This window comes from Takifugu flavidus, chromosome 10, assembly GCF_003711565.1.
Source record: "Takifugu flavidus isolate HTHZ2018 chromosome 10, ASM371156v2, whole genome shotgun sequence".
Taxonomy (NCBI): Eukaryota; Metazoa; Chordata; class Actinopteri; order Tetraodontiformes; family Tetraodontidae; genus Takifugu; species Takifugu flavidus.
The window spans coordinates 8,572,060-8,584,873 of NC_079529.1; the positions used below are offsets into that span (position 1 = coordinate 8,572,060).

The window sequence follows — 12,814 nt, forward strand, 5'->3', positions numbered from 1 at the left end:
TTAGTGTATGAAAATAAATAACTTACGAACTAATGTTTTTCTCCGTCTCCTACTAACATGCCAGCATCTCTTTTGTGGCAGCGAGAGTAAAACTGAAAATGATTTTGCTGTTTCTGTCGCGGGCTCGGTGTCATCCTCTTTCTCACTCCAAGCGAGGCGTCGTGCGGCGTCGCTCTCGGCTGTCTCTCCACATCCCGCGGTGCCACACTTGGCCCGTCCTCACCAGTGATCGGCCCTGACGGGTGCAAAGCAGCGCTGCTTCAGAACATGTCGCGGGCTGGTGAAGAGGAGGTGGGTGTGGAAACTGGGAAAAAGGGCAACGTCCAAAAACATTGTCTCGCACGTCCTCTTGTTTCCACGGGCTGTGACATCCCGGTCATGCCGCCTGGAACATTAAAACAGGTTGTCAAGCCGCCACCAACGAAAAGAGCAAATCTTTGAAATGTATTTGTCTATTTTTAAAGTGGGGGGAGCTTTTTGCTCGGGGGACAAGCTGCTCAAGCATAAGATGTGATTTAATCTTACTTAATGAAAGCCCCCACCCCCTTCCCCCTGTGTGACAGTTGTAAGAAACTATGGCCAAAAATGCACATTACTACCTGTCTACCAGCAGTGGAGGTCAAATTTCACTTCTTCACCAAGCAGGCCGGTTTCACACTGAGCCTCCCCCTGGCTGACCCCACACTGCACTCACCCTGCAAAAGTACTTATCTACACCAACATAGCACATCCCAGCTCACTCAAAAACACCCACACACAATTTGAACTAAAAAAAGCAGTAGTTTGGATGAGACAGGGATCTGACCCATCACCTCTCTATGTTGGTGTCAGGGCTCCCACCAGACACCAGCCTTTGTTAGCAAAGTAACTCAAAAAGCTATAAACGGAATTTAATGAAAGTTTTGGGATATTCCGTATGAAGTAATTGGCCAAGGAACAGATGACTTTGAATATTGATTTTTGTATATCACAGTCAATGGGGTTTTGATCACGAAGAAACCTACTGTTATGTTATCTGTAAGTGTCAATATTTGGTTGAAATGACCTGCTTGGCTGTTCCGGTTGCTTTTATAATTAGCCTCAGGCAAATTCAGAGTCTTAGTGAAGAGTTTATTGTAATTGTATCTGTCATAAATGCACAAATCCAAATGACGTAGCCACTTAAAAATACAAGTATCAAAATCCTAATCAACAGAAAATAGTTGCATAATTGTGCAGTGGGAATATAGCAAAGAAGGTCATAGTGTCTCCTGTACTGCATGCATTACATTTTTTATTGCAACAATTTATAAGTTGTGTGCCTTATTTGAAAAACATCTGTGATGTGTACATTCTGTGTTTTGGATATTTTACATTTACCTGTCTCTAACTATTTGATGGGGTGTTGAAATAGTGACGCTAACACAATAACACCACAAGATGGTGCTGTTTCTCCGATTGAAAGATGCTATTTATTATGTCACAAACGCTGTAATATTTAAGAGAAATTTTAAAAGCTTTATAAAAATGAGTTGAGTGAGGTCAACAAATTGGCACACATCTTAATTTAATAACAATCGACAGCCCTATAAATGTAATCTACCAAAGTGTAGTTTCTGGATAAATCCAGTATGTAAACATAGATACCACAGCGTCGTTATATATATTTACGTTTTTGAGTTAACCATCCACATATGGATATTAAATGGTAATTCTGATTACCTATAGCCTAAAGTTTTTTAAATGATGCATTGTCGTGATCGAAACACAGCTGGGAATTGTCCGAGCTGCCTCTGAAGGCACCAGCAGTTCCTGCCTCCACACTTCCGCCGAGCGAGGCTCTGTTGCGGCCATTTTGATTTGAGACCGCAGTGGGAGAAACTGTCTGGTGAACGGTGGGTATACGGTGAAATCACTGCCCTGAAGACCTCTTCCATGCTGTTCTTTCGCCCTTAAGTGGTTTCTTCTGCATACACGTACTCAGCTGTTCACTCCGCATGAAGGCGGTGCTGATATTATACGTTTTAAATGACCGTTGCTAGCATTGGCGTCTGTTAGCCTGACCGAGCTCATTTAGCCCGCAAATAATCGGAGGCAGCTTTAGAGTTTTGGGTTTCAGTTGCTCCAAATTTTTTTCCGTAACATTCTTTAGCAGTGACATAAGCCACAGTGTTGAGCGTTTGTTTATCCAGTTAGTGTACAAATTGAAACTGGGAATAGACCACCCTTTACCGCACAGCTAGGATAATATGCAGCCATGAAAGCATTCAATGAATCCGATGCTTGTTTTTCTGTTTCTTAGGCCACATGTGGTGCTATCACAAGTGAACACGTTGTGTTGACGGCTGACTGACCGTGCAGATTAAAATTTAATGCCCGGTGACCTTTGTGTTTCAGAATTAAAATTGTGAGTAGAGAGATGTGGGACCAGGGAGGACAGCCTTGGCCACAATGGCCGCTGAGCCAGCAGCAGTGGATGCAATCTTTCCAGCACCAGCAAGATCCAGGTAAGTAAATGAATTATATGCACCATGAAATTGCCTTTCCTCCAAATTAATATGGTGCCGTGTGGGTGTTTTTCCTGAACCATTTTCAGGCCAAGTGGATTGGGCTGCCCTGGCACAGGCATGGATAGCTCAAAAGGAGTCCACAGGAGCAGAACAGCAGCCCCCTGTTCAGCCCCCCGTTCAGCCTCCTGTTCAACCCCCTATTCAGCCCCCTATTCAACCCCCTATTCAGCCCAATGGCCAGGATATCCCAGGACTTGAGCCCGCCGGACAGACCAACCACAGCACCTTCCAGGGTGAACCATCATTTGGCAGAGTGTGGCAGCCGGGTATATGTTGATCTGTTTAAACTGTAGCTACTCAAAAGTTTTTTTTTCTACTGTGAATAGCTGCACAGAAGGTAGAGTAGACTTCAGTGTAGATACCGCAGAAGTAGAAATAATAATCATTACTCTCTCGATGTTAGAATGGGGAATACATGGTCAGCCGCCACCTCCCCCACCGCCTGACCAGGCTTGGGTTCCTCCAGGGTCTGCACCGATGGATGTGGTGACCCCCAGCGAGGACAGCAACACCCAGGACAGCACGGAGTTCAACTCTGAATCCCGCCACGGGGTTTACCCTCAGAACAGCCATGGGTATGGGGCACAGCCCGACAGCTACGCCATGGCCCCAATGGCCATGAACCAGTTTGATTATCAGGTATGCAGATGCTACAGTAGAAAGTGTTGAAGCATTAAGGTTTTAGTGTGAGGAGCAGTCCATAAAAACTGCCGGGTCCCAGCATGAAGGTGTATCAGTCATTTCTTGATGCAAAGCAGAAGAAAGGAAAGTGTTGACTTTGAGGATCCAGCATGGTTTGGTATTACATTATAGAATACTTCATTATTTCTATTTTAATTTTTTCTTGGCTTTATAATTAAAGGCATTTTCAAACTCAGTCAATACCGAAGGTCGTCCATCCAAATTTTGCGAAAGGCAGTGGCATCTCCACGCTCGGTGATCAACTTCGATCCATTAAAGCTCTTTTTAATTTTCACCTTGTTCTGATTTTCCACAGCATGGAGCCGCCTCTTCATTTCCACCAGCACCTGCAGGATTCCCAGCCCCGTACTGGCAGGGCCCCCCTCAGAATAGACGAGATGTCAGACCGCCGGGATTTAGAGACCGACCCCGATCTCCAGTTCAGCTCCCTGTTAAGCAAGAGGCTCTGACACCGCTGGGTGAATTTTAAAAAATTTTTACACGTCTGTGTGAAACAATTTTTGTATGCATCGGGTCTTTTACAAACATTCTACAAAGTAGATGCGTGTGGACAACCGTGGTTTTTCCTTTGCTGTAGATGCTGTTAAGAGACGCACTCTTCCTGCATGGATCAGGGAGGGGCTTGAAAAGATGGATAGGGAAAAACAGAGGAAGCTGGAGCGTGAGCGAATGGAGAAGGAGCGTGAAAGTATGGTAAAAGATGACCACGTAAAAAATCGGGGTGGTGAGGAAGGTGACGGGCCATATGTACCCCATAAAAGTAAATTTGTAAGTAATCAGTTTCTGGACGCGATGTGCTCGAGTTTGAAATTGTGTCATGCCATCGATCGGGATTGCTAATGTTTTTACAATGGGTGATAATCAGTTAAATCAATGACCTGCTTTCCCCGTCTGGATTAGGACAGCGACGATGAGGACAATAATGACATAGAGGCTGAAGAAAAGCCCACCATCAAGAAGGAATTATCTGGCCGGAGCCCGTCGCCTCCCCTCGAGGACAGCGAACCAGAAATGACTGAAGAGGAAAAAGAGTTCCACCTGGTCTGGATGATTTACCTTCATCTTTTGCATGCGAAACAAAAATTAGTGAGACTGTGTTAAATGAAATGATTTGTTTTCTGTGGTGTCTTATAGATGGTCATGACAAAAACACTTCTGACGGAGATCCTGCTTGAGGTCACCAATGAGGAGATCCTACATGTGGCCAAAGAAGCTCACCGTAAAGCCACACGAGGTCTGCTTTTATCTCTTCCAGTTAACGCACCATCCATGCTTCTCACTGAGACATGTTTATACCTTAAGAGAATACATTGTACCTATAGATATTTCTCTTAAGCTCAACCAAGCCCTGTAAAGCCAGGGAGGTGAATGGCACACGTGGGAGTGTATCCGTCCATTTTCTGCTAATGCATCAGAGAGAAGAGCAAAGCTTTTCATAAACCATATTTGCAAAACTGGTTTGGTGGTTTATGATATAGAAGTTCCTGCTGAGAGTCTGCATGATCTGAGAGTGTCGGCACCGGCTCTGACCAGCATCCATCTGTAGTTACATGTGACTTCCTCCATTAAAGTGACTGCATTAGTACAGATTGGTTCTTTCCACCCTGCCTGACTGTTTCACTTGGATTGTGTTTGTTAACCTTCTCTTTTTTCTCCTTTTTAATTTTTTTTTCTCTTGTTACCAATGACAGCTCTTGTGACTAGTGCTTTATGTGCGATCCACCTTCTCTAGCGTCTGACTTGCAAAGTGGATGTATGTGTTTTAACATGTTGTTCCTGTTGTTGATGTGAATCAAAGCTCCTGCAAAACAGCTGGCACAGTCAAGTGCACTGGCTTCTCTGACTGGTCTCAGTGAGTATCTTTTTCTGTCGTTGGGGGGAGGGATGGGTGTTAGCAGAACGGCTGGGAGATTGGCTAGTACTGAACAACCCATATACACACCATATTTTAGGATTCCTCTCAAAAATAGGGGTTTAGGTTTGTGCTTAAAAGCATGCTCTGGTATAGAGAGTACCTATAAAATATTTACAATATGTACAAAGACATACATTCTATACATATCCTGTAACATGTACATAATAGTTGTCGATTAAGTGCCTTTCATTGGGACCTTGGGGCAGGAATGAGAGCTTTCAGGAGTGAGGCTTGATTGTGAAAGTGGATCTTACTAATTTTCCCAACACTCAACAACCTTGGGGTCTGTTGTGGCAGGGGGGCTTGGGGACTACGGTTCAGACGAGAGCGAAGATGAGGACGAGCGCAGCGTGCGAGGTTCTGAGTCCTCTGACACCGACGAGGAGGAGCTGCACCATCGTATCCGAGAGAAGCAGGATGCCTTTCGCCGCAAAGAACGAGAGATGTTCCTGTTGCAAGAGAAACAGGCACAAGATGCTTTGCTGGCACGTGGTGAGGCATTTATTTTTCTGTTTTACCCATAAATCATCCGAACCAAATTAATCAAAGGCTGCACCAGTGGTGTACAATCCCAGGCCCTGTGGATCAAAATCCAACTGGGATTTCTAACCTACCAGGTATTTTACTTGGTTTCCCACTTGCCTTGGTGGAAGCCCTTTTTCTGCCTGGTAGGACAGAAATCTGTGTCCCTCAAAGACTGGATTTCAGCAGCCGGGACTTAAACTCTTATAGATCACTAGCATATTACATATAATCTCACCACCTTTTTCTCTTGAGAAGATTGTTTTTTTTCTGCTTTAACACTGATTTTTGTTTCTTTCTGCAGAAGAGATGGTAAAGGAAAGGTCAAGTAGAGAAAAGGGGGAACATGATCAGGGTCAGCAAGAGAATTCACATAAACAGGAAGCAAAAGTCAGGGAGGCGGAGCCCTTGGTAGAGAGGCGTAGGTCCCGTAATGAGAAAGATGATGGCGAGGGGAAGCTCCCTGGCAGAGCAAAGGAGCGTTCAGGACGAGGCAGCAGCGACTCGCCGGCAAATGGTCACAGCAGCAGCTCCCGGTCTTCCTCCAGCCACAGCAGCCATCGTTCGTCCTCGTCCTCGTCTTCCTCCTCAGCCTCATCCCGCAGCTCTTCTAGGTCATCCAGCCCCAGGCGGAAGAGGAGGCGTAGCCGCTCTTCTTCTTACAAATCTAGGCGTCGGAGCCGCAGCCGCAGCTCCCATAGGCATCGCGGTGAGAAGGTCAGGGACAGGAGGAGGAGCAGCAACGACAGATCAGGACGCCACAAGAAAGAGCGCAGCGATTCCAGGGAGCGCAGAAGCCGCAGGAGTAGATCCAGATCCAGAGGGAGAGATAGGGGGAGAGCCAGGGCCAGAGATAGCCGCAGCAGAGAGAGGAAGAGGAGCCGGGAGGGCAGAGACAGCAGCCGAGGCGGTAAACACAAACAAAAAGCCTCCAGCAAAGACAGGAGGAGGGAGAGGAGTCACAGCCATGAGAAAGACAAGAAAAAGAAGGAGAGGGAAAGGGATGCTGATAAAAAGAAAGATAAAACAAAAACCAAAGAGAAGGAAAAAGGAAGCTGTGTGGGTTCAGAAGAGAACGGTAGAATGAGGAGAAGGAAAGAGAGCGACTCGTGGATGGAGAGCGAGAAATATTCCCGACAGGACAGCAAGTCGAGCAGAAAGGGCTCCGCCAAAGCTAGCAAGAGACGCTCGGACTCTGAATCCAGTAGGTCTTCCTCCCCCGAGGTTAGCAAGGAAAAGAAATCTAAAAAATCCAAACGTAGCCGATCAAGGTCGACGGATAAATCTCACAAGTCTGGTAAGAAGGCAAGCCGCAAACACAAGTCTAAGTCAAGATCAAGGTAGTATTCGTTTTTTTCCCCTCCCTTTTCCTACTGTTTTCTCACTGTTTTTATTGTGATTTCTCTCAAATCTTTTAATCAGTGCTCTGTCGCATTTATTTTTTTAAATGACCGGCTGTTATGAAAGTGCTGCAATCGATGGATTTGATGCTCCTTATCGTGGTTTATTTTTACTTTAGGCACTTGAGTTTAGATGACTTGAGTGACACTGTAGTGCAGGGTAGTTTTATTATAGATGTACTCCACGAGTACTTGGGGACGTGTAGTGATGTTGCATGTTTGTCTTGTAGTTTCTAGGGAAAAGCATGATTGGTGCAGTATTAATTATAATGTTCATGCCTCTTTTTCAGGTCAACTTCCCCCTCCCACCGTAGCAGACGCTGAACCGCACAGTTAATCTCCCACACTGTGCTTTGACGAATTTTAAATTCCATGAGTTGAACAGGCTTGTCTCATTATAGAGGCAGTTGTGTAGGTGAACCTCCCTCATTTTCTTTCTTCTCTGTAAATATGTTCTTTTTAAAGTGTGATTGCAGAACTAGCAAGTTTCATTCTTGTGTCCTCGTACAAAGCTTGAGTCTGTAGACAGTAAATTCTTTAAAATTGTATTATTTTAAAGCATAACAATAACATTTCTTTTCCCTGCAAATCATTATTGTAAGAGATCCAATAAAATTGTTTGTGAATTCGTCTTGTCTCATTTATTATTTCTCAACACAGAATCTTACATTTACAGTGCAAGTAAACTGCCCTCTGCTGGCATCTGGCGGTTCATTCAACAAATTTTGATGGGAAGACCTATATAAAACTTCTCCTTTGACCTGCTATTGTGATTTAAAGATTAGCTTTTTTTTGAGAAATTTTGGCTTTTTAAACTCTGAAGTTGATCCACTACGTTTTAAAAAGTGTAATCCAAGGCTTCTCTGGAAAGCAATATTTGAGAAAATGGCTGATCAATATTAATTTATGAAACGAAGTGAATGTAATTAAAACTAATTGTGGCGTTTAAACCAACAAAGCCTCGATTCGCTGCCGGAACTGATAACTAGGAGGCGTGCATTTCCACCCGAGCTTAATATGTCTGCGCACTCGGTCAAGTGGACGCGTATTGCGGGGAGGTCGGGCAGTTTGCGACGTTTCACGGTGCACGGTGGCTAATCTCGTTACGACGGCATGTTTTCGTGTAAATTCGGCAGACTGATTTCGGGATTATGCATCCCTAAAGCGGCACCAATGTGCGGAATGAGCCCCACCGGGTTCAGTTGGTCGGCGGTGTGTCAACGGAGGACGCTGAGGCTGCAGAGGACCCAAAAGAATCCCGAACCCTGTCACCTCAGGTAGCTGATAAACAACTGGCAAGTTTTGTTGTCATTACATATGTAATTTGTCTCATGACAAATATTTTTAATTTTACTGTACTTTTTTTTTTAGCTGCTAATCGTATTAGCGTAACGCGTTGATCAATGTTACACTCCTAACCCAAGTCCCATTATAGTTCGAATTTTTAAATATACATTAATATATGTATAGGCTCATCACGTATTGAAAACTAACATATTCAATGGTTTTGTCAATTAAAGACTCAATCTAAAAGTCATATATGTATATACATCACTTTAGCCTTTAAAATATTAATAAACTGAAGAGAACCCGGTCCCAAAATATATGAAATAAAATTACACTAGCTACTGTTGTCTGAGCAAAGTTGCACAAATGATGCACTGAGCACCATATTTAAAGGGTAAATCCATGAATTCATCTCTCTTCCGGGTGTTATACTGTCTTGATTTGTCTTTGTGCCTTTTTGCCCTGCTAAGTCTGCGCCAGTCCTCTCATGCCACAGTGGACCCAGATGAAGTGAGGAGGTTCCAGTTACTGTCCAGCAAGTGGTGGGATGAACAGGGAGAATTTGCAGCTCTTCATGCAATGAATGACCTGCGGGTGCCTTTGATAAGGTGCGTTTGACCACTGTAGGCACTTCAAACTTCAGTGCATGTCACTGTAAATGCAGGGATCTAATTGGCAGAGGCGTCAAGCAATAGTGTCAAAAGTTGACCCATAGGAGATCAAACCTTTATGTATATTAAAGCTGACAGTCCTACGCACATCAACATTCCTCCAGCCTGCAGCGTTTCAACTGTGCCTGTGTTGCATACGTGCATTTTCGATGTGGCTGTTTTGATTTATAAGATCTGTTGTTGAGGCCCCGCAATCACCCATCCCGCCAGGAATACGGCCCTCCCCTCCCCCCTCTGGGATCGTCGTTGCAACGATGATGGGTGCACAGAGTGACAGCATGACAGTTCCGCCTGCAGTTTAGAACTGAGTGGGGCTGATTTGATACAGTCATGCCCCCGGGGTGTGACTAAATGAGAGCAGCACCTACTGTTGCTGCCGTCTTTCTTGGATTCCAACAGTCAGACCTCTAGAAATGAATCCTGGTTTTGAATATAGTGAATATGCTGCTGTTCTATAAATGGAGACATGGTTAATCAAACAACTCACTACTGGAAATTTCAAGAAATTAAGTCAAAAATACTGCAACCTTCAGTGAATTACCCCTGACTTCCAGCCAAATATGTTTTCAAAGTAAATAAGACTAAGTATAGAGTCTTTTGAATTGTAAGCATATATTATTAGCATGAAACAAGCTGCTCAGACTAAGTTGATTTGGTCCATGGCCGAGTCCTTTTTGTGCTTCTGATGCATTGTTTTGTTGTGTTAACGACTGTTGGCATCTACAACACTTACAAGGTTCTGTGCTTGTTGCTAGTTTTGAATATGTGAAAAGACCGATTTGTGATTGATCCTGCCTCTTCAGGGATAATCTGCTGAACATGCACCCCAAAAACCACCCTGGAAGACCGCTGTCAGGGTTGAAAATTCTGGATGTCGGCTGTGGAGGAGGCCTGCTTACAGAGGTGAGCTTGTGGAGAAAGATGCAAAGAAGAAACTGTCCATCCTGCACATTATTTTCTGTCCCCAATAGGTTCAATCTCTATCCGTCACATCATGTTGGGTCTTATCTTTGCTCACTCGGCTGTACAATTCTGTTTTCACTGCATTTTAGTGCTCAGACTTGCACCATAAAGAGACGTGTGCTTCAACCGAAATTGCCCTCCTTCTTTGATTTGACTGGTCTGGGTTTGGTGGATGGGACAGTCGGTCGTTTACTTTGGTTTATGTTTGTTACCACTGATAGCCAGTCAGCCAGGACAGGCCTTCAGCCTCTGCCTTCATTTGAGCCGAGGCCATACCAGCTGCGTGGTGTGATTTGAGCAGACAAAATCAGGTCCCGTTTGGATCTGTCTCTGTCACACAGGTTCAATCACAAAAAAAATCCTAAAAGTGCCCCGTTAAGTTTGCCTGTCTCTGGCGTTCCCATCACCCCAACCCCCTGCCTTTCTGATGGGATCAAGGGTGGAAGGATGAAGACCAGCCCCTGGCTAGCTCGCTGACGCTGTATGTGTGTTCAGAGGTGTCCAGAAGAGGGCGCAATTTACTCCCAGATGGCGATGCTGCCTTCGTAACATCCCTGAGTTTAACCTTTCAGAGCTGATCACGTGGCATTGAGAGTGCAGTCAGCTTTGAATCCCTTTGTGGAAAATCCAACATTAATATTTCCTTGTCTCCCACAAGCCCCTGGGTCGCCTAGGAGCCAGTGTGTTGGGCATCGATCCTGTAGAAGACAGCATCAGCACAGCCCAGGTTCACGCATCGTATGACCCAGAGCTCCGTGGTCGCCTTCGCTATCAGGCCTGCACGCTAGAAGAGCTCTCGGCAGAGGCGGAGGAGGCGGGCCGTTTCGATGCCGTGGTAGCGTCTGAGGTGGTAGAACATCTGGCAGACCTGGAGACCTTCGCCTTCTGCTGTAACCACATGCTAAAGGTGTGTCCTGGGATCACACATGGTGATCTTGTTACGTTTATGTTCTATAGGATGAGCTTAGCGTGTGTTTTTATCCACGTGATGTGCGTTGAGGCCTGAACAGCTGTACATCAACACTGCTGCCCATAATCTTGTGGGTCAGTGGAGCAGAGAGGAAACGATGTTCATTTAATGCCAACACACATCTCAGCTATGTCCTTCTCTCCTACACAGATCCCTCGCGTCTGTTCCCATCACACCCTTTTCCCCTGTGCTGAGGTCCTTTATCAGATTTTTCCTGCGTTCTCCGTCCTCTCTTATCCCCCCCGCCTGATATTAAATGCCTTTGCAGCGGTTTAACCTTGTGCCTTGGCGCACTTACTTTCCGTTTCCGCGCACTTAAAGCTCCTAAATCTGTTCTATAAATACCCCGTTGACCCAGGTGATGCCTTGTTATCACGACAGGAAGAGAGTGACGGGTTTTTTCTTTTTTCTTTCCCCTGTGTGCAGCCGGGCGGTTCGCTCTTCATCACCACTATTAATAAAACCAACCTGTCCTACGCGCTGGGCATTGTCGTAGCCGAGCAGCTGCTGCGCATTGTTCCCAACGGGACACACGACTGGGAGAAATTCATCAGCCCGGTGGAGCTAGAGCGCCTCCTGGAGTCCAGTAAGGATCCCAAATATTCTAAGAAAGGACCCTTCAGAGCTCTCTGACACCCGTGCTTCCGTTGTCATACAGAATTGAGAGCAAATGTGAATTTTGTGGTGCTGGTGTCATCCCGCCATCTGTCTCCCTCCCTCAGATGGTTTCTCGGTGCAGACTGTTCAGGGAATGTTGTACAACCCGTTGTCTGGAGCCTGGAGCTGGACCAACAGCACCGCCATCAACTACGCCCTCCGTGCTGTCAAAGTGAGAGATGATGTCCAGCCCGAGCCGACTGATGGCACAGAGGAGGAGGAGAGCCACAGAACAGGCACTCACAGCTGAGTCAGGCGTGCGGCCTCCTCTCTCACACACTCTGGTCCGAGGCATTGGACTCTGGAAGGTTCTGAATAAAAGTGCTTTGTGCTTTTGAAGCTAAATGCTAATCTTTGGTCCGTTTACGCAACGACAGCTGATGTCGCTTCATTTTCAGCACACTGGCATGCACTGATTCTGCTCGTGTAGTTCCTAAACAATTTGACCGGGGCCCATAATGATAAGACCAGGTTTAACGTCGCTCACTTGAAAGGCTTTTAAAAAATCGCCCACACGTGCAGCCGCAAGCTGTCATGCGAAAAATTGGTCTCCTTCTGTGGAAGTATTACATAACAAAATAAGCCTCTGAAGGCTGAGTGTGGCGTCAGTGCTGTGCTGAGAGAGAGATGGTGTTCTGCTAACAAACATCAAGATCTGAAGCCTTGGAAAGGCTCTGAGGAAACTTTATTGATCCACAAGAAATGCAGCAATCAGATTAGTTTCCATGGCAGTTACAGTAAATCAATTAGGGTGATTTCGACCTTCATTACAGCGAAAGACAACAGCAATAAATTATTTCATTTTGGATTCTTTTCTTGACTTCCCATTTCTGCTCATTAAAATATGAATAACTTCGTGAACATGTCTGTCAAAACACTTACTTGTACAATAACTATTTTTGATAACATTGTGCTTTTTGGACTTATTACAGACATTAATCACATAACGGAATTATTTGCCTCACGTGTGTTTGCGGTTGACTGTTTTGGCTCTCTTCCTGTAATGCGCGCGCCCCGAAGCCGCGGGAGCATGCGCCGAATTTGCCGTTGCCATGGCTGCAACGGGGACCTTAAGGCGCACCACGGTGCCTCGGATTAAAGCATCAGATCACCCTGACAAGTCGTCAGGTGGATTCGGGTGATCGCTGATGGAAGTTTTTGGCCAGATCTGCTCTTTA

The 12,814-nt window shown here is 45.5% G+C and overlaps 3 protein-coding genes across 4 annotated transcripts in view; all 3 read left to right on the forward strand.

Moving 5' to 3' along the window:
• The first annotated feature begins 1,742 nt into the window (after window positions 1-1,742).
• Window positions 1,743-7,718, forward strand: pnisr (PNN-interacting serine/arginine-rich protein). 2 transcript variants are annotated; one of them, XM_057044142.1, is made up of 12 exons: window positions 1,743-1,874; window positions 2,377-2,486; window positions 2,576-2,815; window positions 2,953-3,188; window positions 3,547-3,709; window positions 3,829-4,019; window positions 4,152-4,292; window positions 4,386-4,485; window positions 5,050-5,103; window positions 5,464-5,658; window positions 5,993-7,028; window positions 7,379-7,718. In XM_057044142.1, exons 2-12 carry the CDS (start codon window positions 2,399-2,401, stop codon window positions 7,410-7,412), a joined length of 2,478 nt encoding a protein of 825 aa, XP_056900122.1. In that variant the 5' UTR covers window positions 1,743-1,874; window positions 2,377-2,398; the 3' UTR covers window positions 7,413-7,718. The 2 variants fall into 2 exon arrangements, with proteins under 2 accessions (XP_056900122.1, XP_056900123.1); XM_057044143.1 differs by having other exon boundaries at window positions 2,576-2,782.
• Window positions 7,719-8,099: 381 nt separating this feature from the next.
• coq3 (coenzyme Q3 methyltransferase) lies at window positions 8,100-11,981 on the forward strand. The gene is made up of 6 exons (XM_057044148.1): window positions 8,100-8,365; window positions 8,846-8,983; window positions 9,850-9,949; window positions 10,668-10,916; window positions 11,406-11,565; window positions 11,702-11,981. Exons 1-6 carry the CDS (start codon window positions 8,202-8,204, stop codon window positions 11,884-11,886), a joined length of 996 nt encoding a protein of 331 aa, XP_056900128.1. The 5' UTR covers window positions 8,100-8,201; the 3' UTR covers window positions 11,887-11,981.
• A 616-nt stretch (window positions 11,982-12,597) lies between these two features.
• The window catches only part of faxcb (failed axon connections homolog, metaxin like GST domain containing b), an 11,924-nt gene continuing 11,707 nt past the window's right edge, over window positions 12,598-12,814 (forward strand). Inside the window, exon 1 of the mRNA XM_057044147.1 lies at window positions 12,598-12,814. This exon is cut by the window's right edge and continues 100 nt beyond it. The gene's annotated coding sequence lies outside the window, so the exon portion shown is untranslated.